This window comes from Pectinophora gossypiella, chromosome 17 (genome assembly GCF_024362695.1).
Source record: "Pectinophora gossypiella chromosome 17, ilPecGoss1.1, whole genome shotgun sequence".
Classification (NCBI taxonomy): domain Eukaryota; kingdom Metazoa; phylum Arthropoda; class Insecta; order Lepidoptera; family Gelechiidae; genus Pectinophora; species Pectinophora gossypiella.
Genome location: NC_065420.1, coordinates 6,234,709 through 6,260,432, shown reverse-complemented (window position 1 = coordinate 6,260,432; position 25,724 = coordinate 6,234,709). Strand labels below are relative to the sequence as shown.

The 25,724-nt window shown below is 38.2% G+C and overlaps 1 protein-coding gene across 3 annotated transcripts in view; it reads left to right on the top strand.

The window, feature by feature from the left end:
• LOC126374315 (semaphorin-1A) overlaps window positions 1-25,327 on the top strand; it is a 449,388-nt gene extending 424,061 nt beyond the window's left edge. Inside the window, exons 4-16 of one of the 3 annotated variants that reach the window (XM_050020874.1) lie at window positions 6,778-6,973; window positions 15,506-15,610; window positions 17,435-17,523; window positions 18,596-18,737; window positions 19,089-19,291; window positions 19,633-19,778; window positions 20,078-20,160; window positions 20,402-20,630; window positions 21,138-21,415; window positions 21,812-22,022; window positions 22,214-22,415; window positions 24,784-24,928; window positions 25,255-25,327. In XM_050020874.1, the coding sequence (XP_049876831.1) occupies window positions 6,778-6,973; window positions 15,506-15,610; window positions 17,435-17,523; window positions 18,596-18,737; window positions 19,089-19,291; window positions 19,633-19,778; window positions 20,078-20,160; window positions 20,402-20,630; window positions 21,138-21,415; window positions 21,812-22,022; window positions 22,214-22,415; window positions 24,784-24,855 (1,956 nt within the window). In that variant the 3' untranslated portion in view covers window positions 24,856-24,928; window positions 25,255-25,327. Of the gene's footprint in view, window positions 1-6,777; window positions 6,974-15,505; window positions 15,611-17,434; window positions 17,524-18,595; window positions 18,738-19,088; window positions 19,292-19,632; window positions 19,779-20,077; window positions 20,161-20,401; window positions 20,631-21,137; window positions 21,416-21,811; window positions 22,023-22,213; window positions 22,422-24,757; window positions 24,929-25,254 lie in introns of all 3 variants that reach the window. The other 2 variants (XM_050020872.1, XM_050020873.1) reach the window with 2 other exon arrangements.
• The last annotated feature ends 397 nt before the right edge of the window (window positions 25,328-25,724 follow it).

Here is a 25,724-nt window from a genome sequence, read left to right as displayed (position 1 = left end):
CTTCAGCTTTGCAATTCTCCGAGCTAAAAAGTATTATCAATTAGTTATTCTTATCTTATGTAATTAGGTTTTCGATGCAAAAAGTCCGCTGCCCTACTTTCCTTAGACAACTTATAACTAGGTTTTATAAAAGCTGATTTTAGATTTTCAAGCCGGAATAAGCTGTAGAAATCCTGTTTGATAGACTTACGGTCTGATAGCAAATCCGATTATGCCGTATGCATTCGAAAAATGTAGGTCAGAGTATCTTCGATAGAAAACGTAATGGTGTGTTTACATTTACCTTATATTAAATTGTTGCATGCTGACAATAAGCAGCTGACCATGCCCATGCGTCTAGAGTTATACAGTTTTTCTTCTATTGTGTGGGTTGTGAGTTGTAAGGCCAATGACCCACCTCATCAACCCTGATGTCAGAATCACTTTTGAACCGCCAAAGGTCACTGACAAGGCTCATTCGACGACTACATACTTACTGAAGTAAACAAGGCCCTCCGAAGCACTGACATTTGGGTTAAGGAGAAACTCATTCAAGGAATCACGAAGTGATTTTTGTGATATATCCCCACCGGAAATTGAATCCGGTACGTTCAGATCAAGTTCTTACCATCCGACCACGATCAGAATTCTACAGTTACGAGTTATAAGCAATGTGACCTTACAACATTGATAATGTTGCCAATTTTCACGGACAAAACTTAATTTTGTTTTACACTCGAGAACTCTAAAAATAGTGCTGTCCTTCACTTACGACGAGTGCAAGACAGAGATAGAGCTAGTTTAAGAACTGTCAAACTAAAAAAAAATAAGTTGGTGTGTGCCAGAATTACTACTATTACATACCTAATTGCATAACAACCTATCACTAACACAGTAGCACAGATAATTCTCTACTCTTTTAAATAAAAGCCGGTTATTTCTTTAAGAAAACCTTCCGCGGGATACTTTATAGGACTTGAATTGCTATTATTTTTTTATTCCTTTGACGTAACAAAGCGCAATGACTGCATTGAAGCAAAACGATGGCTATTTGGATCGTAACTGTTTGATCGTAGTCCATTATGTCGTAACTGAGCCAATTTTCCATGAAAATTGTAGTCTGTTTTTTTAAGAAACTGTGTTTTTTTTATTAAGCCCAGAGGAGCTCGGTGGCGCAGCGGTAAACGCGCTCGGTCTGCGATTGTTGAAATTAAGCAACTTTCGCAAAGGCCGGTCATAAGATGGGTGACCACAAAAAAAAAGTTTTCATCTCGAGCTCCTTCGTGCTTCGGAAGGCACGTTAAGCCGTTGGTCCCGGCTGCATTAGCAGTCGTTAATAACCATCAATCCGCACTGGGTCCGCGTGATGGTTTAAGGCCCGATCTCCCTATCCATCCATAGGGAAGGCCCGTGCCCCAGCAGTGGGGACGTTAATGGGCCGATGATGAATCCAATGATTGTCTTATTGGTATTTGTGAACAAAAATAAATTATGATGAATATTGTAAGGGACAGATTAACAGCTGCTTTTTGTAAGCCTTGACTTTACATATGTAGAAATAGAAAGACGTACTCAACGATAGAATAAAATACATAGGTACGCCACGACAAATCAGTCGAAAAATGAGTAGAAAATATTTCCAAGTCGACTCAAAATTAAGTTTCGAACATTCGACACTGTTCTATTGCAGAATTAGTACGTGCAATCGATCTGAAACCAAAATTCGGAACGACCGAATGCTGGCCTCGATATGATTCTCAATAGCCAGTATTCGTATCTATTCAGACACGTCGAACTCATGCAGGGAATTTACTTATAAATTGTTTCAAGAATCGACAATATTGCATCGTTACGCTATACTAAAGAAAAGGAAAAAGTAGAAAACCAGTCTCCGCTTTTCCCGGTGGGAAATAGGCGTGAGATTATGTATGTATGCTATACTTGGCACAATCTCCTTTGAACAATTGAAGGTGTCATAATGTGTCATACAACATGGCGTTCCCGTACGTTGTTTATTCATACAAAGTTTGTTTTATAATAGACACCTAAAACATCGGTACAAATTAAAACGGCTTCATTTACAAATCTAACCAATCTAAAAGCGTACAAACAACAACACAAGTTTACACAACATGTATTATGATATTAATTAGTCGTAACCTGTGGATCTGTTGGACTATTTTGGGTCTATTTCGTCCCTAGTCGTCGACTAATAGGGGATTTGCTTCGACCGATATGATGTGTAGTACTAACAGCGATCTAGGGCGAACATTGATTCGCTATTTAGGTGGCTAGGTAGGCCCGTGTACGTTCGAACAGGCTGCGATGTACTGGGGAATAGGCGAAGTATTCTCTTTATTGAATTTTCGTGGCCCGAGGGTTTGTTTAGAACATAGATAACATTACGAAGATCTTGTAAGTAAGCCATATAGTTAGTAGTTCTGTCAAAATTGGTCTGGAAATAGTCTGGGATGATATGAATATGCTATTTTCTTTTCTTAGTTCATGCAGTAATACTACGTACCGAATGGTGACTCTCCGCCCTGCACTAATTCGTGTGAGTCACCTACCTCACCCCCTCTGGGTTTTACTTTAGTCTTAAATGGCCGTAAGCTACGAAGGAGTAAGAGGCAGAGCGAGCGGACTGGGTCTCGCTCACACTTACGCGTTAGGCAGCCCACAGTAAGAATGAGATTTTTGTACAATGTGTCCGGTGTGCTTAAGTTTAGGTACTCCCAAAGTATATTTCGTCTGGTATCAATTTAAGAAGTTTATTGCGCAATACATTGTTGGTTGGTGTTACCAGCACTTGTTTCGAGCTATTCCGCACTTCAGGACACTCGTAAAGTTGACCCGGAATTTTGACGAGACATTTAATATCTATTACTCTGTGTTAAAGGTCCTTAGGCAACTTCAAACATTTTCCACTAGGTTAGTCATTCGATGAGAAGTATTTGCTCTAGTGTATATTATTGTTCGCGCATAGATATTCATATTTGTTTTCGAATTTATTTTTGGATCATAAATAATTATCACGTGCTCAAGGAAACATCGTGAGGACAGCGACGTTCCCGTGAAATGCGTTTCGGAGGTATGTAACCTAACCTGTATTGGGTGGTTTATTAGGGTTGGAAGGTCATGCTATGGAGATAATGAGGCACGTTTATTGCTAAGAGTTGGTCGACAAATCTCTTAATTTAAATATTATGTATCAGCAGTGATCTGAACCGAACTTGGTATGGAGGATTATTATTATACAAGGTGCTAGTGACATCGTAACGAAAACTTTGAGGGATGATTGAGACCATGATTCTCAGTTGATATCAAGTGGAATTTTGCGACGGAAAATTACACTTGATATTAACTCAGAATCATGGTCTGAATCATCCCCCTCAGTATTCGTTACGATGTCACTAACATCCTGTATATTATGATATATACTACAAAAAATCGGAATATTTAAAATATACACTAAATAGACAATGGTACAATTGGCAGTATTCTACTCCGTACTTTCTGATTGTTCTTTGAAAAAGGAAAATTGGTTCTTCGTTGTAGAACATAGCTCTACTGAAACTCAAAAGGCGAACCATAACAGTGACTAGATTCGATATACATGCAAGCCAATAAGTCTATAATCCGACAAGTTGGCTGGAAGGCTATTGTTTGCCACACGTGTTCATATTCCGTCCAAATCCCATTATATCAGTGTGAGGCGGTATATAAACGTCTTCATTGTATCGGATTTACGTCGGAAAGGTGTCAGTCTCGGCTGGCTAATCTCTGTACGCGTTTAAGCGACGTTATGTTATTAGAGACAGCGAGGGTGACTAAATTACAATATGTAATGCGTACGTTTCCTGATTAAATTGATTACACACATAACATAACGTAGAATCATTATTTTCAATTCTATACTTTTGATGAGCTGAATCATCCCTCTCAGTATCCGTTACGATGTCACTTACACCCGGTACAAGTACATACAAGTAGGTATGGGTGTTAGTGACGTCGTAACGAATACTGAGGCGGATGATTCAGACCATGATTCTGAGTTGATATCAAGTGGAATTTCCAGTCGGAAAATTCATGAAAATCTTTGTTTTTTTTAATTATTTTCCGGTCCATACTTTTGTGACGGAAAATTCCACTTGATATCAACTCAGAATCATGGCCTAAATCATGCCTCAAAGTTTTCGTTACGATTTCACTAACACCCTGTATTGAATTTTGTTATATTTAGTTATTTTCATCATTGTAATCATATATTAATATAAATAAATAGATTATGTACCTGAGTAATGTAAATAGTTTCTATAAAATAAATTGCTGACGTCCCTAATTTGGAATATAGTCGAGACTTTCCCTTTCACTTTGTAAGTACTTGATATAAGAGACTTACGTTTCTTACAAAATTACTTGAAATGAAATCAATTTATCGATCGGAGTCAATCCTATTTGTTCGTTCACGTGTAATGGATTATTTATGTAGATATTACAATAGCTGCGTGCTTTCGAGACTATAATAATGAGATCAAACTAAGTCCCTCCCGCCCCCTCTTCGCTTATAATTCAAGAGTTCTTTGTAAATGAGGGATTATGTCAGGTGCTAAGTGTTTTATTATGGAATGGTTCCTTTCGTATTTCAATTAGATCTAAAACAGCGCCTAAAAGACTACACAGATTTTAAAAACAACTCGCCTATGTATTCTATACTTCTATATAATTATCTTCTCTTCTCCACCTTTCCTATCGGATATAACGTACTTAACAAGGAAAATAACATAACATAAATAGGCTATATTCGTCCCACTACTGGGCATTACGCTCCCCTCAGTAAACCGGAGGGGAGAAAATTATCAACATAATAAAGTTTTTTCAATCTTCGGTCTAATAGTGAATTCGATCAATCAATCAGTAATTCTTTATTGCACATATAACAACATATAGGACAATTAAGTATAGTCTGGTAATGTAAACATAATAAGCGGCCTTATTGCTAAACGGCAATTTCTGCCAGGTAACCTTAGGGTGAAGTAACTAATATAATGTATTTGGAACGCGGGATTGCACCATCATAAAATATAAAAATAATACCTTCGGGACATTTATACGATCATCACTAATTTTAAAGCCACCCTCTTGTCGGTGTATGTTGTAATTCTTTATGCTACTACGATACGTCATTTTAAAAACTAAATAAGTATACTGAGAAACTAAACAGACTAGATAGTTTCCACAAACACACTGCAATCTGCGCATATGTACTAAGACTTAAATCCGTAAGGCCCAACAACAAGCATTAGGGCATTTGCCCCGTTCGATACGACCAAAAGGATTACCTACCATCTAGAATATCTGCTATATCACGTAGCTATTGGGTTGTGAAACGGCTTGAAACTGATAGCCACTGTTTGAAACAAGCTTTATGTACTTACAGTAAATCTGATTAATGTATCTATAGTAACGTAATATAGTAACAGTATGCATTGCAAGTGAAACAATATTTTGTATTTTCTCGTGTGGGTTGTGAGGTCAATGCCCGACTGCATCAACCCTGGTATCAGGGTTATTATTTAGCTGCCCTAGGTCCCTGACTACATACTTACTTAAGTAAATAGTAGCCGGGACCGATTACTTTACGTGCCCTCTGCACAGATCATCTTACTTCCGGATAGTCAGGTCAGCCTGCAAATAAGTAAATTATTTTGTAGGATGTTTTATGAAAAAAAAATGCCTTTTTTATAGAGCTTTTGTATGCTACTTGCGCGGTGAATTCAAACACATGATGCTGTATAAGAATGTTCACGCAACAGAGATGTCAGGCGCGTATGATTGATCTAATACACTGGGAGGGAATGTGAAACTTCCGTCGCTTAGCAAAATTAGTTGATAATAGTCACGTTTAACAACGTCATTATTTCCAACTAGTTTTGAAATTTGGGCTTGCGGTTTCCATCATTATGCTAAAAAAAATTATGAGGCAACGGAACTCCCTAAAAAAGTAAAACCTCCAAACACAAAGCTGCCGCCAAGGGGCAACGCCTAAACCTGTGCACAGCCAAAGTAGAATTTAGAATTAAAAATCTTCCGATAAATCTTCGGTTTCATGAAATTCTCCGGTTCATTGGTTCGGCGCAGCAACAGAGCAGTAAAGATGCGATGCATCGTACGCTGCGGTGCGGTGACGTGGAACACTACCCTAACTCCGACTCGCAATGTTACTGACAGCTACTCATGAAACGGGACTCTTTTGCTTATCTCATTCGGTTTTTGAACGGGTGTTTTTTGGCTGGGTTTGTAGGAATTTGTGACTAAAATTCAGTGCTAGAAAGTCCAGAAATATTTTAGATTTAGTCAGCAATTTCAAATTAATTTACGTTATATATTTTTTATTTACAATGTCTGAAACTAAATTCGGCAAATCCTTAAAAAAGTAAAAAAGCGTATTTAAATTAATTTGAAATTGCTGACATGGGAACTAAATATTTCTGGACTTTCTAGCACTGATATTTAGTCACAAATTCCTACAATCTCAGCTAGAAAACACCCGTATCCCCTCCGGTAGATTGAGGGGAGGCCTGTGCCCAGCAGTGGGACGTATATAGGCTGTTTATGTATATCGAATAAATTAAAATGTTACCTGTCAATATCTATCCATATTTGTAAAAGCAATTTATATTACAAATCGTCCTAATTTGACAATTATTATTACTCAGCTAAGCAAAGCCCCCGAGCAGACTCTTGGTAGCACCGAAATAAATTATACTGTACCTTACTCCTTACTTTCTCTTACAGGAGAGCTGTCAGAACTACATCAGGGTCCTGGTGTCTCTCGCACCAGGACGTCTGCTCGTCTGCGGGACGAACAGCTTTAAGCCGTTCTGTCGGGAGTACAGCGTCCAGCGCGACTCCTATCACATGGAGCGAGAGAAGTCTGGGCAGGCCGTCTGTCCGTACGACCCTGAGCATAACTCCACTGCTGTTTATGCTGGTAAGTTGGAGTTTATCAATGATTGTTTATCACTCACTCACATTACAAACAAAAGAAGCACAATATGCGATCTTATTGCTAATTCTTCCAAGCAGGTTTAGGGTGAAAGAATGCAATACAATTTCATTAACACTTTCAAGGACACAACGTCTAATGACGTTCCGATCCCAAGGTGTCATATTACCTATTATGAACCATCAATGACCCATGATCTCTGTCCATGAAAGGGTTAAATTGAATTCTCATCTTTGCTTTATTGTAACTTCATACATACATAAAAACTCACACATATTTCCTACTGGGGTAATCAGAGACTATAGAATTCCATTTGCTTCGATCCTGACACACTTCCCTTTACCTCTGCCTACCCCAACATAAATACAGTCGTGAGCCTATGTTCTGTTTTTTTTTTATCTATGGTCTAAACACAATTTGAGCGTAATTGTTTAGTAACTAATGTAGGATACTCCTGACTACCCGGCTAGACACACTGTGTGGGTGCACGTCAGTTAATTCAACCACTAATGGGATAGACTGCAGTAACTGTGTAAGCGCTGGTAGCAATTAGGTATGCTATGTCGCGCATGCTGACCAAATATACTGGCGAGGCTGAACGTCCAGGGTTGGCAAAAAAATACTGCTAGCGAATATTGTTATAGATATAACATATCGCAGAGATTGTTCAAACCGAACATGTATCCAAAGCTGTAAGATATGATACTTATGTAGTAGGGATAAAAAAGTAATAAATAAGTGACTTCCTGTTTAACTACTATACAAAAATGGTGGTTTTATTTCTGCTCTGCAATATTAATTTATAAAATTAGTGAAGTTCATTTCAATAATTTATCTTCGTGCTAAATAGTGGTCACAAGGTAGAGAAAGCCATCTTGAAGTGACTTAACCTGAATAGAATGATCTGGTTAAATACAGGTTCAGTCCACTGGTAAAGCAGGACATCCAGGGTTGGCAAAAGAGTAGCGAATATTGCCATAGATATAACATATCTCAGAGATGTATAATCACACTTGTGGTTGAACTCCTAAGGTAGACAAAGTCACAAAGCATCAAAAACAATGGCTCAAAAACAAGGCTGGTTGGTTGTGCTCGGTTAATGGCAACAGGCTCGCTCCCTAATACATGGAACTTATACAGAGCTGGCTTTGAGTGGTTGTATACAGGGTGTTAGTGATATCGTAACGAATATGAGAGGGATGATTCAACCATGATTCTGAGTTAATATCAAGTGGAATTTTCCTATTATTTCTATACTATACCCATTTATTACTATACCAGGTTCAGTCCATTGCTTTTAAGAGGTCCAGTTAAGCAGGATATCATGTTCTAGTCGGCCTACTAAATACATAAAACAGTTCATCGCTCTCCGCTGTATGGCTATCAGTCGCACAGGTGTCTGCCATGACAAAGGACGAAACGTGCTGAAATAGCGACGTAATTCGCGTTAAGGATTAGGACGTGGCCCAAAATTATGTGACGCGCATTCTTACGCGGCACATTCTTTGCATGGAAAGTATGCGAGCTTGAAAAGTGCCGGTTTAAAGTAACCGTGTTAATATTATTATATTATCATAATATTATTTGATCAGACGATCAAAAGGAAGGTTTGTGTTCCATTTCTCTTGGCACGGTAGACGCTCCGCGCGCGGTGCGAATTATATCGAAGTCTTTGGCCAACCGCCGTTCGACATCTATACCTATACGACATCTGTACGCAGATAGCACTCGCTGCGTTTATTGGTCGAAACGAAACCCTCAATATCATTTGCTCGCGTGCGGCACGCGGCGCGGTGCCGTGCAGAACTTGCATGTTCATATTCGCCGTAGTAGTCGACAGGACCACGTCATATATGTATACATACACATACACATAATATCAAGCCTATTTTCTGTTAGAACCATAGAATTCCACTTACTACGCTCCTTTCACACTATTTCTTCCATGCACTCTCATCAAACGCTTCATGCATGCTCGCCGGTTTTATCATGTCATGAGTATCGATATTTAGAAAATTGGCTTGTGATTAGTCACTATAAGATTCATTATGTCATGGTTAATTACCAGTAGGTTTTAAATTATTGTAGCAATTATATCTTCTCGTGCCTAGTAGCACTCTACTTAAAGCTAGAAATGGTCGTAATTACATTCTTTTATCCGTGTTTATTTACCCGTCAAACAGCTCAATGAGACTTTAACGGAATTCGTTATTTACATTTTTTAGGAGAAATTCTGGTACGTAGGTACTTACTACTTACTACTTGATAGTTTAGAATAGCTCGCTTTCTTATATAACTACAATTTGCAATTCAAATTCTCCCTTTCAGAATAATTGGGCTGTTTTTACAATGGGTAAAAAATATTCCCTTTTCGATCCCATATGCTTGGGTTTAGTATTGGATAATAGTCGGAGCAATGTCAGGAAATTAGGAGAGGGAAAATGTGAAATCTTTTTCATATCGATTGAACCCACTTTTACAGTCTAGTGGAATACAATGGGCACTCTTTGTTGCATTGAAAGAGGCTCGAATAGGAATGTACGGGTTATAACGTGTGAACGTGCCTATTCACGTGACTAGTATACTTGTATAACATTTAGTATAGTCGGTATACGAATGTTTCCTAAAAAAAAGAAGAAAAAATGATAAATAAAATTGTGTCAATGTGTCTTTCAGAGTACAAGCTTAGCCTAGTTCAGACCACTAGGATCCTAACTTGTAGTTTATTCGTAATGCCAAATATATTCAGTTATATACTTTTTACACAATAAGTAAATCATCATCATCAGCCGTACGACGCCCACTGCTGGGCATAGGCCTCCCCCAAGGAGGAGTAAGTAAGTAAATAAAAGTAGCTATTGCGACAAGAATGGTAGAGAGCCATTTATCTTGGATATAAATGTTCCTAGATGTAAGTTAGGTATTTTTGTATTTATCGGTATGACAAATACCTACGCAGACTCAAATCATGTAAAAAGGCTTGTTTCTGAAAATGACTCGGTTAAGAATCGAACCACCATATACATATATTATATTATTTTAGTTACCAGGATTTGTGCCCGGACAGCCTCCGTGGTCTAGCGGTTAGAACATTAGGCTCACGATCTCGAGGACCGGGTTCGATTCCCGATGGGGACATTGTCAAAATCACTTTGTGAGACTGTCCGTTGTTTGGTAACGACTTTACAGGCTTGAATCACCTGATTGTCTGAAAAAATAAGTTGATTCCGTGCTTCGGAGGGCATGTCAAGCGGTTGGTCGGGGCTATTAGCCGTAAAAACACCTTCACCAACACGCAGTGGAGCAGCGTAGTGGAGTATGCTCCATACCCCCTCCGGTTAAATGAGGCGAGGCCTGTGCCCAGCAGTGGGACGTATATAGGTATAGGCTATTTATGTAATGGCAATTAGCCTATTACATGGGACTTAAACATGGCTGAATAGGAGTGGCTGTGTACACTTTATACCTCTGCCTATGTGCGGGGATACAGGTGTGATGCTCTATTATGCCATGCTCTATATATTGAGTATATACAGATCATAAGCACAGAGCAATCCACTTTCCCATTCATAATATTATAAATGGGAATGTGTATGTGTCTGTCTGTTTGTTTGTCCGTCTTTCACGGCAAAACGAAGCGACGAACTGGCGTGATTTTTATAGTGGAGTGGTTTGAAGGGATCGAGAGTGACATAGGTTACTTTTTGTCTCTTTCTACCCCCCACTTCCCTAAAACGGGGGGTGGAAGCTTGTATGGAGCATTCCGCAATTTTAAAGGTAGAAAGAAAAAAAAATACTATTGCTATTTGTGACTAACAAAAAATTTTACATATTTTTTTTGTAAAATTCTCCTCTCTCCTGGAATATTCAAAACTAGAATACAATATCTTCACTTACTACAATTGAAATTACGAACAAACCATAGACCAAGAATTTTTTCCCGCTTACATGGAGTCAAGCCATAGTGATATTCCATAGATTCGCGGGTCAATCGCAAATCTGTTATAAAAAATGAGACTAATAACTTTGCAAGTTTTGAACTGCGTAGCACGTTGAAGTAGGTGAAGAACTGAAATAGAATGAATAAAACTTCCACCCCAGAAGTTTCTCAAGGCGTTTCCCGTTATTCTGTGGATTCTCTTGAAAGTAATGTCTTATATTTCAACAACTTTCAAACTAACGGACACATGAATAGAATAGTACAAGGGAAACTTATATAAAAGTGGATCTTTAAAATCTGCCATGGAGATGGCGACAGACTAGGTATGTATATCCTCATAATTTTTGCAACAATATATATTTTTTCTTTTACCTAAATTTTTATTCATTTATTTACTTTTCCAACCAACAGCTACATTAAACATTTGTCATGATCACGCATAGTTTAAAAAAAGTTTAATTATCTGCATGTTAATAATTATCTCAAAATCTAATATGAATATTAACTAGATTAAAGTTAAAAGTTGCGAAATGATGGAGTTTATATGGACTATTGATTTTCCGGCACTTTTATCTTCCAAGCAAATGGGCCTTTAATTGAAAAGTATTTTAGTGATATAAATATTATTAAATATAATTAATTTAAATTATTTATAATTGAAAATGTTATACAACTAATTAATTAATTTAAAAAGTAAGTAAACAGAAAAGGCGGGAACGGAAGTGAGAATTACGCGGTGAACGAAACAAATGGACTGGTTCCCCGACTTTTCTAGGAGACGTTGGTTGTGTAAAGAATTACGATGGAAATTAATAAATAGTCGATAAGGTCACCCAATTGTAGTGTTTTCTTGAAACATTATACGTCTAGAAATATATAGGATACAGAAGAGCCAATTATAGGTTTCCACAAATAGACATAGTATAAATCATAGTATATTTCATTGGATGTTGTTGGGAGAAATACATGTCAATAGGTCACATCAAAAAAAAATCCCGAAATAACTCGGAGAAAGAACCTATTCTGGAATACTTTTTACTGATTCAGTTGTTAGCTTTCCTAATATTTCTCTTATTTATAGTTACTTCTGTACAGACATATACATATACAGGCTGTTTGTGACAGCATAACGAAAACTTTGAGGGATGGTTCAGATTACGTTCAGACCATGATTCTCAGTTGATGTCAAATGTATTTTTGTCGGAAAATTCAAAAAAGTATAAAAAGTTGTCACAAAGGTTTGAATCTGAAAATAAATAAAAAAACACTAATTTTTTATGAATTTTCCGACAGAAAATTCCACTTGACATCAATTCAGAATCATGGTCTGAACCATCCCTCAAAGTTTTCGTTACGATGACACTAACACCCTGTATAATACATTCGTTATCTAACAGTAGTAATTTGTATATGGTAGAATAGAAAAGGTCTTCAATATTCCTTGGCCCCCCAATAACACAACATTCCCTGTAGGAGGCATGAAACCATCAATTACAGTGTCCCTTTGTGCAATATTCTTCACGTTAGCGCATCCCCTTGCAAATTCAACCATTCATCACATTCGGGCACGACAGCGATACATTCGCATTTCGTCGCCTTATATTGAAAACCTCGTAAGCGTCTTTTTAAACCGTCCAGTACAGTCGGCCAGTTTGCGTAGGTATATTTGGCGTTGGCCGAGAGGATAAAAACCAGAAGCACAAATGTACGCGGCAGCACTGACGAGTGTTCCTAAATTTTGACAGTTCTCCAAACTGTCCGGTTAAAATTCGTAATAAATGCGGAGCAACGTGAAGCGTATCCCGTCTGAAGGATGAGTTACGATAAATAAAAGCTGCCAGTTGGAAAAAGACAGTTTTGATTAAAAAAGTAAAGTTTTTCTAAGTTCTCTTCTTTCCGACACTATGATTTTGCAGTTTAATAATATAACCAAAACAATATGTTTGTTTACTCAAATAGTATAGGAAACTGTCAATATTTAAGAACACTGAACAGTAGCGACACCTGATGGGAGAAATAGGCAGTTTTTACCCTCATTTTTATACAATTTCTTAAACATTCGAATACTCCCACATAATATTCCGAATACACACATTCACACCACTATCCTGCGATATATCCCGTCCCACTCATACACTAGCTGTCCATTACGGACACGGTTAGTTATCTCCTATTGATCTGTTCCAATTAAACCAACCGACGCCCATGGGGATGAACGGAGCCTTATAATAATGCTACCGAGTAATTTTATATCGCACCCAATTTATTGGAAAGTGGTTAGAAAATTCCATTTTCCACGCCTGGTAACCTGGGTGAAATTTATATACGGAAATCGACAGAAGTTTATATGGTAAAGCTCCATGGCGTTCTTATATATAGGTATTATAATGTCTACCACCTATGTTGTTTTGCTATTGAATAACATACTAGACAAGTAAAAATAATATACGTTTTTAATTAAATTAAAAATAATTTATGATAATGTATGTACATTGTGTCAACTTTTTGTACTTAGATATATACAGAGTATTAGTGACAAATACTGAGGGGGATGATTCAAACCATGATAGTGATGACTGATGACTGAGTTGATATCAAGTGGAATTTCCTGTCGAAAAATTCATGAATTCATCATACTTATTAGTACAGAAGGCTCGGAACGTTATTTAAGTACCTACCTACCTTAGTCCAATTCCAATGTTGTTTAAATTACTATATGAAATTGATTGTTTCACATTAAGTGAATCAAATGTATTCTTTTGAGAAATAAAGTATCTTAAACCTTATGAAATTTTTTTCGTTTTTATTTTATTTTTTTTAATTCTATATTATTTTACTTAATATTAACTCAGAATCATCCCTCAAAGTATTCGTTACGATGTCACTAACAGCCTGTATATTTTTCATTTAATATTTCATACCGCAAAATGTTGATGGTAAAATATTGTCTATACGATTGTATCGGCTGGATACTTATACTATAATTGATAATCCAGACAGAAGTAGGTTAAAGAGACTACCTATTATTTCGATCCCTAAATCAATTACCACTGGTAAATCTGTTTTTGTATAAGTAGGTATTTACTTATCTAATTTTATCTTTACGATGAAGTAACTTCTTCTTCTCTCGTGTGGGTTGTGAGGTGGATTACCAACCTCATGAACCCTGGTGTCAGGGTTACTATTGAGCCGCCAAAAGCCCCTGACGTGACTCTTGTAACGATTACTTAATTACATCAGTAAGTAGTAACCGAAACCAACGGCTTAACGTACCGAATCACGGATCATCTTACTTTCGGACAATCAGATGATCATCCTGTAATGTCCTTCAAATATCACAAAGTAATTTTTGTGATGTTTCCCCAACGGGATTCTAACCCGGGACCTCCGGATTGTGAACCTAACGCTCATCCACTGGACCACGGAGGCCGGAATGAAGTAAATACACTACCTATTACATTAAATCTATAATAGTTCTTCTAAAGAACGTTATGATAAACGAATCTCAATTCTGCAAAGCACTCTACCGACTTCTCTGTAACACGTAAGTACTTTCGTTTGAGTACGATCGATTTGACGCAAAGCCCCAGCAAATAATTCTAAGAAATTGGTCCTTGTATCTCTCGGTAATCTCGGTCTCGAGAATTGGTAGCCATGAATTCGCAAGAGAATTGTGGCTGAACACAAACTATGTTTTCTGAATCTTATGGTACAGTAAAGTGTTTTACTTTATGATGCCGAGTACTACTACTGATGTTGCCTACTACTTCTGGTGTGCTACTACTATAATAGAACCTACTTGTACTTATAATGATTTACTTAATTCACGAAAATATTGGACCGAAATATGACTATTAATCTATTTGTAAAAAGCTGCATGTATACCGTTTTTTGAAAAACGTTTCGTCATTACCATAAGACTACGTTTTAATTTTAGAACTGCAATTCAGAACGACTATATTTTTTTTTAATTTATATTCGTAATACCTACCTAGTTGCCATAAATAACTCTTTCCATTTGGAACTGTTTTATCGTAGCTATAAAAAGTTAAAAACGCAATCCAAAATAAGTTTTTAGTGAGAATTGCATCACGTGTTCATCGCTGCAATAAAATCCGCAATTTATCTCTTTATACGCAACTCATGTCCCAATTCAATTCTCTACAGACACGTCACGTCATTTTTTCTATACCACAGACCTAGAATGTTTTCGCGCATACACGGAGTATACAATATACATTTCTGGACTGTTTATTCAAATTCAAATTATTTATTTTCATATATCATATAAATAATCAAATTAAATTAATACGTAGGAACAAGAAAAACTTATTTAAATGAGCTCAGTGGTTTGGGGTATGGTACTGACTGCATCCACTGTTTCAGCATTGGAGTCCCACAGAACAGAAAAGGTCGACTTCTCTTATCATATTCACATTAACCGGAAACTTCAGTTCAAAGTAAAAGGAAATTGGTCTACCTAATTGGGAATATAAGCCAAGACCCTACGCATAGCAACGATGTATATTACCAGCTAACCCAATAAGTAACTCAAGTGTTATTTTTTTAATTTTCAGATTCGGAGTTGTACTCGGGCACGGTGGCTGACTTCAGTGGTATGGAGCCCATCATATACCGGGAGCCTCTACAGACGGAGCCATACGACTCCATGACCTTGAATGGTACGTTATTCAACCTGAAGAAAACAATTATTCGGATGATACTTACCACATACTGTTTTGTCGTCGCTTTATACAGTTCTCGTAAAGGAACACCGACATTCAGTGAAACCAACCTATGTAATTAATATAAGGGTGCTAGGAAAATTGTTCGTTACGAAGTATTCAGTTTCAAGCTTTATATATATAGTCGTAGGTACTATTTTCAAACACTGTATTTGGCTATGTTTGTGTTTTATTTTATTAAGTACTTATAATGAATTAGGTAGAGTCGCGAAATTTCTACTCGTTTTCCTTTATCGTAAAAAAGTTAACGGCCTTCGTGGTCCTGTGGTTGAGCATTGGGTTCACGATCCGGAGGCCCCGGATTCAAATCCCGGTGGATACATATCTCATAAATGACTTTGTCATCCCTAGTTTAGTTAGGACATCACAGGTTGATCACCTGATTGTACGAAAGTAAGATTATCTGTGCTTCGGAAGTCACGTTAAGCCGTTGGTCTCGGTTACTACTGACTGATGTAAGTATGTAGTTGTTTCATGGGTCATATCAGGGGCCTTTGGCGGCTCAGTGATAACCCTGACACCAGGGTTGATGACGTTGGTATTCTACCTCACAACCCACACGAAAAGAAGAAGATAAAAATGTCGAATTTCTTTCAAACATGCTATCGCAGTTAAAATAGTGAAACTTGCGGTAAAATATAAGGCAAGACGAATAGGAGCCAGTATTCTCGCAACAGTTTAGTTACAAGTACAACGCACAGCCAGTCTCATGCCAATCAATACTTTAACACGCCTAGTAAACTAACATCCGCCACAGTCACCCCTTAAAATGATCACCCTCAACTAATTAAGAACAGATCTTCAACTGCTTGTGTAAATAAACATACGTCAATTCAATTTGCAATTAACCCCGATAGGTGTAAACTTTCCAAACTTAATTTAGCCGTGTCAAACAAACACGTACATACAGCGTCAAGTTATTAACCTATCACAACAAAATTTGCATGTAGAACTTCGATCACATAATGTGGAAGCCAAATTCAAATACATTTGGTACGCCGAATTCAGTACGCCAATATTGTAACTTGGCAACTCACAAGTCACAACGCGTGAAAGAGTTTTCGATGGTAATCGTAGTAGAAATACATTATGAGCCTGGAATGAGCTGAATTGACTTTATCAATAAAACACAGATTTATTAACGCCCTTAAACACCCTCCTTGTATTCAACCTTTTTTATAAAATCCGGAAATTTGGAGAGATTTTTTAAAATACGCCTTGATGAAACAGACTTGGTACTGACCTATTAGCATATTACCTACTGATAATGCCTTGCTTGGGATAAAATAAATTACCATAATAACATCAAAACAATAAAAACGGATTTCCAATAAACGATAGTGAAATAAATTTTACAATCGCTACCGATAAGGCAATCGGTGGCCGCATGGGGCAGAAATTAACATTGTTTAGTTATGCCTCATATTTGTATTGTAGGTACGCTTTATTGTCTGTGTTTACGCACCCTAGGGACGCTCCATTGGCCCCGAATATGCCTGCCAAACGTACCTACCTACATCCGTCAGTGTAATAGAATTTGCCCAAATAGGATTATATTAGTATCCAGTTAGATTATCACACGGCAAAGAGGGGTTAACGTTCCGATGTTTGAAATTGTGCCTACACGTAGTGGAAGGGTTATCGATTTGTTATGATTTGAACGTTTTATAAATAGAATTCGATGTTTGAAAATTTATCTTTTGTTTGTAAAATGGCTTCATTTGTTTTGAATAGTTTATTAAAAAAAAAATTCTTTTTCAGCTCCCGATTTCGTGAATTCATTAGTACATGGAAACTTCGTGTACTTTTTCTTCAGAGAAACAGCTGTCGAGTACATCAACTGCGGGAAGGTAATTTTCAATTTGTAATGGCACTCATTTCGCCTAAAGTACCAAGGTACAACAGGCTCTTAGATTAGTTCAACCTGAAATTTTATGATTTGGTTAGGTATAAAAATACAAATTAAAACAATATTTTATATGAAACTACAAAAGTCTTGACGAAGAAGTAAGAAAAGTAATATGAAATACTGAAATTCGTGCAAAGGGTACCAACATTTTTGTAAACGCGACACAAAATTATGACCGTATTTAGTCATACGATGCGCGCACCAAACCGCAGTGTAACCGCGCAGTGAATTACGGCTCCGCAATACCTAAGTCATTGTGTGACGTAATAGGCTGTTTAAATTGTCTTAGGTTAAGATACCTATATTAGTTTAATATATTGTAAGGGCCTCGTTTGCCTGAGTTACAATAATAAATTCATTAAAAAAAAACTTGTATCCGTGACAACTCTGTTCAACAGACGCGTGACTTACATTGCAGTATTACGAGTTCGAATCCCGGCTCAGGTTCTAAACCAGTGACTTTATGTGTTTAAATTCATGTTTCGATTATCCACAGATAATCGATATCACGTTCCAGGATTTGTGCACGGTTAATGGCAATAGACTCACCCCTTATTACATGGGATTTGATCATAGCGGCGAGAAGTGGGTGTACCTATATTCAAATTCAAATTCAAAGATATATTTATTCAGTGGGTAACATAGTTACACTTTGAATCGTCAATTTTTACATAACGAACATCTCATCCGCCTAAAACCACTGTAGCTTCTCATAACCTGTATAGCCGGGGAAAAGAGGCTGCAAGAAAAACCTCGGCACAGGGACCGAGATGTTCTTTAAAAAAGAATATAATGTATGTTTATACAATTGAGTAATTTAGCTGCCTAATATCAGTTCTTAGACAGTTAATCCCATGCATTCATATCTTGTAAATAATCACTAACTTTATAATATACTATACTATATATATACCCCTGCCTACCGCTTAGAGGATACAGGCGTGACGCTATGTTATGTAAAAACTTACTTACAATTTACAAACCCAGTACTAACCAAGTATAACCCCCATCAGGCGGTGTACGCGCGTGTGGCCCGCGTGTGCCGCGACGACCGCGGCGGGCCGCACCGCTTCAAGCAACGCTGGACTTCCTTCCTCAAATCGCGGCTCAACTGCTCCGTTGCCGGAGACTTCCCCTTCTACTTCAATGAGATCCGTAAGTATTATCATCAGGAACCTAAGCAGGAACTTAACCTAACTTACTATAGAATCACCAACATATCGAGTAAAAATCTAAAGGCATTCAAACAACCAGCTCGCAAATGTAACTTTCCCATATTTTTACGCGTGGATGTAGGACGTAGTACCTAACGTCAATAAATACACGTATGTGGTCACTGATTTTTTCGTTTTCATGGTAAGTATATCATATCTTCAGCAATTTGTCTTGCCATGATGGTTAGAGAACGCCAATTTACGTAATTTTTTTTCCGAATGTCGTGTAATATTGCGAAAAAAGATGTAGAACTACTTAAAAATACACAGAAACGTCTCGTACTCTTTACAGAATCTACAACAGAGCTGATAGAAGGCGTGTACGGAGGTCTAAACGCCCAGCTGATATACGGGACATTCACAACACCACCAAACAGTATATCAGGCAGTGCGGTCTGCGCATTCAGCATGCAAGACATTGCTGATACCTTCGAAGGGACCTTCAAGGAGCAAAGCGCTATCAACTCTAACTGGCTTCCTGTTAATAGTGCCAAGGTGAGAGAAAGTTCAAGAAATACGTTTATTTTACTTCGTGCTACGGTAGGATAAACGTCTCGAAATGCTGTTTACATACTCTTGTATCTAGGCTGTCGATTTTCACCGCCGAATGATGACACAAGTGATTCGATCTTTTTATGAAAAGTAGTATTATCTATCATGGAAAAGGGTCTGAAGGCTCAATCAATAAATAATTCTTTATTGCGCAAAAACATATACTTAGGACATGTACAAATGAATAAAATAAGCACATTAGGCGGCCTTACAAGAATTTAATTGAATACATAGATGAACAATTTCAAGCTGCATCACACTAAACAAACTATACAAATTTCCAGGTACCAGAGCCTCGCCCAGGGACGTGTAGCAACGACTCCAGACAACTACCAGATCAGACGCTCAACTTCATTAAAACCCATACACTGATGGACGAATCAGTTCCGGCGTTCTTTGGAGAACCCATTGTAATCAGGACTAGTTTCCAGTAAGTTTTGTTCTATTGATTCTTTGTTTTTAAACTATTTTGTACCGCTTACCGAGGATAGAAATTGGCAACCATTCACAATAGTGCATTGCAAAATGGTTAAAAACCGCAGACTAAGGCAAAAATTAATTAAAAAGAAATCAAGAAGATTTATCGGCAACGTTAAAAGATCATTCCAAACAGAGGGTTACGTCACTTTCACTTCTTCAACTTCTTCATAACTTCTTATTTTTTATTTCTTTTGTCGTTACATATTTCCAAATATAGATTGTAATGAAATATTTTTAATTAATTTACAGCTATCGATTCACACAAATCGCCGTGGACCCTCAAGTCAAAACTCCTGGAGGGAAAGCATACGACGTGCTGTTCATTGGAACAGGTAATGCATTCGATTTGGGCCTGCATAATCACTTGCTTGCTGATAAGCTTCTGATCCAGAAGTCAAGAGGCAGACGGCAGTACTCAATCAAACTTAAAAAAAAACTAGCAACGAGATGACTTAGATTAATATTCTTAAGCTGATCCCACGATTATTTACCTAGTCATTACGCTATCAATTTCCACTCACAATTGCACCATAGGCTTACAATATGGTTTCTGATGTGACCGTTCTTTTACAGATAACGGTAAAATCATAAAAGCAATCAACGCAGTCTCGTACGACTCCAACAAGCGAGCCGTGCCTGTAGTCATCGAGGAGCTGCAGGCCTTCGCAGCTGGATCGCCAGTGCGGGCTTTAAGAGTCGCTAGGGCTGGTAGAGATGCCGCGAGACTGATAGCTGTGTCTGATCGAGAGGTGCTCAGTCTGCGGCTGCATCGTTGCTCCAGTGATAAGATCAGCTCTTGCTCGTAAGTATTCTGGAAGAAGTATGGATGATTGGAGCAGAAGTGTCCTGGTCAATGCATATCGTCAAGGGTACAAAAGTCTGTTTGAAGTTGTTTTAAATGGTACACAGGAAAGTCAAATTGGAACCATTGGACTATATTATACCATTTGAAGAAAAGAGTCCAGTTAGCAAGCTGTGCCTGTAATCATCAAGGAGCTATAATCCTTTGCAGTTGGGTTTCTTTTTGAGTATACAGATTTTTAAACTGCTATGGTCTATACCAGTAATCCCTAAGGGGATGTGTCGTTATTAGAAGGGTTACGTCACAAAGGCCTATTTCTGGGTCAGTCGAACCGACATCCTCACTCTTTTATTTACTTATGCTGTTTGATAAAAATAGTTCATAGAGTCAAAGTTAGAAAAACAGGTCATCACTCAGAACATTCTTCTTCCCAGACAATCACATCTATATTGAAATATGAGTTATGTATTGAACATTATCTCTAAAACAATCTCTTTTTCCTTCCAGCGAATGCGTAGCGCTACAAGATCCGTACTGCGCATGGGACAAGCAGGCGGGCAGATGTAGAGCATATTCCCACGGAGTCAGTCGCTGGCTCGACGAGAACTCCTTCTATCAGAGTGTCAGTACTGGGAGCCATGCTGCCTGCCCACATAGCAAGGACGCCGGCGCCGTCGGTGGGCTTAGTTCGGGACTTTATGATGACGCCAGAGGAGAGAACAAGGGAGAAGTCATCAATATTGTGCAAGATAAGGATGGAAAAGGCGGGAACAGTAACAGTGAAGGTAATAAAATAATAGGTTATTTTAGTTTTTGAAATGAAATAAAAAATGGGAGTGCGTAATGCCATCAAATGGTGTCGTTAGACTTGGTCTTACCACAAGTATAATAAAAAAAGGTTTCTTCACGTTAGCACTAGATGCAAATCACTCCTACCCATATTTTCTTTGCCTTTGAAAATATATCAGATTCCCAATACACAAACTAGGTATAACTTGTACATTAGGTACATCCTTGTCCAAAACTTGCCAACTCATGTATCCCTGATGGAGAAGTGTTGGCAGTGACTGTCCTACGTACAGCACTTTCCTGAAAAATGACTAGTTTTGACTGCACTATCCCACATTCAAATTAATTTTTCGTCTAAAAACGTGTCATCTCATGTAACCCTGGTGCTCCAGGTCCAGAAGTACTAGCCGCGGATCCCCCGCCTGCAGCGTACTCCGTGGAGACCCTCGCGCTGGCCGTGGCGGCGGGAGCGCTCGCGGCCCTCGGCGCCGGTTTCGCTGCAGGCTACATCTGCGGACGTCGCTGCAAGAAGGACGAAGACGACAACATGCCCTACCCCGACACCGAGTACGAATACTTCGAGCAACGGCAGAATATTAACAGGTTTGTACTTACATCGGAACAGTGTCCCGCATAAACTTGTCTTTTCAGGACATCTAATCTAAGGCCTATGATGATGTAGTTACATACCTATTGATATCGAAGTTTGAGCAATAAATCAAATAAGAAATCAAAATTTCTAACAAAGAAACGCTCCAAAACACTCGATTCTAACTCAACATTTTCCTCTCCAGAATCCAAGCAGAACCAAAACTCTTGCAACAAGTAGAAGAAGTGACGTACGCTGAGCCAGTGCTAGCGCCGCAGCCGAAGCCGGCTTCTCCGCGGGCCACGCTTCGGAAACACCCCCCCTACCACCCGCACCATGAGACCCTCTTCCAGTTCCAGCCGGACGCCTACCGCCGCGACAACTTCGGCACGCTGCGCTCCCATCAGGTCAATGTCAGTTGTGCTCCTTTTTTCTCTTCTTTGCATGGCTTTGTAGTCTCTTTTCAGGTGCTACGCGGTGAACCTTTAGCGAGCACTTTTACTTTGGGTTTACTAAGTTACATATTTGAATTGGCCTTTGATAGACTGGAATGGAAAATGCTACACGGACAAGAGCGTGGCTCTTAAATTGATGATGATGATTAAGTTACATATTACCTGATAACCGGTCTGTACAATCAGAAGTACAGTCATTTTAATCCTGTCTCTAAAAACCTCCCATAATATCATGTATATGTTTAAATAACACGTTTAGAGGGTAAAGCGAGGGGAATTAGAGTATATCATTAACCAGTTTTTCAATCTTGATCGAAAGCCGGTTTTTCAGTAAAGGGAATAAAAGAGATAAACACCATATAAACAGCCTATATACGTCCCACTGCTGGGCACAGTCCTCCCCTCAATCAACTGGAGAGGATATGGAGTTTACTTCACCACGACACTCCACTGCGGGTTGGTGGAGGAAAAAGAGGTAATATGTAAAAGATATTTGGGTGTATTCAGGGCATTTCAGGGCTTAGGATTTTTCCGAAAGTTTTTACGCTGCCTACAGTTTCACCGCGTAGTATTTTTTTAAGACTTTTAGGATATTCTAGAAGGATGACAACACTTAATCCGGCTTTAAATTTCTTTCGTGAAGAACTTTATACAGAGGTTCCTGTTTGATGAAATGTTTGCATGCGTCTGTCTGTTATGTCTGTCTATAAAGCGGGTGGAAAAAGGTGCTAAACTATGGTCACACTTCGTATTACTTTACGCGGCAGTAAGCGTAAGCGATCAAGGGTTGAGTGAGCGAAACGCATTTTTTTTTCCGCCTGCGCTTGAAACAGACTTTAAAAACACAATTCATTAGCCAGCTCACGGACATTTTTTTGCATGATATATTTATTAACCTCGTAAATCAATGAGGGACAGGCTACATACACCAAAAACAATATAGATGGCGCTGTTCAGCTTTAACGTAATAATTACCTGTTTTCTCATTACCCGGGTACAGAAATATACCAATATAAAATGTAATGGCAGAAGCATTTATAAAAATAATTGTCGCTTGATATTTGGATCACATTATGTATACAATTACGCTGTTACCTATATTGCTTCTCTTAATTTTGATCAGAATAATAATGGATGGAGGATGTAATTGTTTCTGGGTATAATTTTTTTTTTTTTATTATTTTTTTTTTGTTTACTAACAATCACTTACATTAGTACATTGTAATAAGTAACACATTTGCAACTTATAAGCTAAATGTAGTGACTAATTATAAGTAAACACAGCATGCATTGATATAAAAAAGAAAGTGGGTACCTTTAGACAAAACTGTTGTTTAAAAGTTAAAAAATATTACTATTACTAACAATAAGTGAGTAGATTTATTTAAAACAGATATTATCAATAGTGGTTTTACGGAAGCCATGAAGTGAGTCAGCATTGAGGTCTAAAACTTTGCTATAGTGGTTCAAGAGCTTGCATAGTCTGGGAACAGGTGAGCTAGTACCAAAAACAAAGAAGGTTAAACGAAGGAAAATCTATACAGCGCCATCTATATTGTTTTTGGGGAACGTAGCCTGGAAAGTCCCTCATTGATTAAATACTGTCATTTGCCTAATCATCAAATCATCCATAAATCAACTATCACCATTTAGGTCACCATAATCCCTAATCATCAATCATACTCCAACATTTTTATTAATAACATATTAAGCCATTTATGCTAAAGACCATTTTTAGCTTTGTGTGATTTCATCCACCCATTTAACAATCAGTATCGTGAGTTATTGTAGTAATTCATTCTAAAAATATCCTCATACATAAACATATTATGCCCAAAAATATTAGTCAAAATTGGGTAGTTTCCTAGCTCAAAGATAAATTATGAAATTCTGATTAGGTACTAAATAAAGACAGATCCAAATGGGGCAAAGAACGTTTTCTTTTTTCAATTTAACTTATTTATGACTTAAATAAAAAAAAATTTATTAAATATGACATTTTTGTCTTTTTTTTCTATATTAACGTCAAAGGTTGCTTATTCATGCAAATTCCATCATTTTCACGGTTAATAAAAAGTAACTGATTTGACTAGTTGGAAACTATCCTATTCAACACGTAGGTATTCAACGAGCACTAAGCACAGTAGCCGTTTTTGAATACTTATTGTGCAAAGTGTCATAATATAATCATATCTGATGTTACCTTTTTATGGTTACTACGAAAACTCACGAACTTCTCACATATCAATGTCATCGCATCAACTAACGCACGCATATTCACTGCCGCATGTCAGTTAACGCAGGAATATTCGGACCGCAGGGCGACGGCTACCGGCGCGGCAACGACAACGGTTTCTCGACTACGCGCTCAGTAAAGAAGGTGTACCTCTGAGAAACAAGCGGGGCGGACTCGCGCGACCAGATGCACCACCATAAGCATAATACGCACCACCACCATACGTTGGGTAAGTTGAGTTGTGGTACTTGTACATAAACTAAAGATTGCAGGGAAGCAAGCTCTTCCGACTACCTAATATTTACTTACTAAAATTTGCCTAATAAAATAGGATAGTAATGTGATTTGAATAAGCGCAAATCAATCCCTAATGAAGTCGGTTAAAAACGAAAGCATCATATTATAATGAAGCGAAGCAATAAGGCTCAGACCCCAGTATAATACAATACTATCAAGCAGAAAATGGGATAACTCAAGTGTATATAATATAATATTATAACTAGTAAGGGGATAATTGTGATTGCCGGGACTAATAGAATGTTTGTTGGCCGGCAGTGTCGCAGCGCAGCAGCGGCTCGGGCTCCGGGTCGGGCAGCGGCGGCGGCTCGTCGTCGTCGCCGTCGCCGCCGTCGTCGTCGCCGTCGCCGTCCGGCGAGCGGCCGCCCACGCCGCCGCCGCCCGCGCCGCAGCCGTGCGCATACATCTACCGCAACTAGCGCGCCGCCCCGCACACTCCCGCGCATCACCTCCTACACGCCGTGCCGTCGTCGCCGGCCTGAACGAAACTTCCACTCTTTCGAAAGACTTTTCTATACTGTGGACTGACGAGACATTCCAAAATCGAAAATTGAAAGTGATCGTTGTTCGAGAACGAATAGTACTAATACTAATATAGACAATCGTGTTTTGTTGATGATCCTGTAAATTGTTGTCCATACGGATACGACGTCGTACAAGAAAGTTGCCTAAATTATAAAACGTGAAACTATTAAATGGATTGTAAGTTTAAAATCCCGAGATCCGAG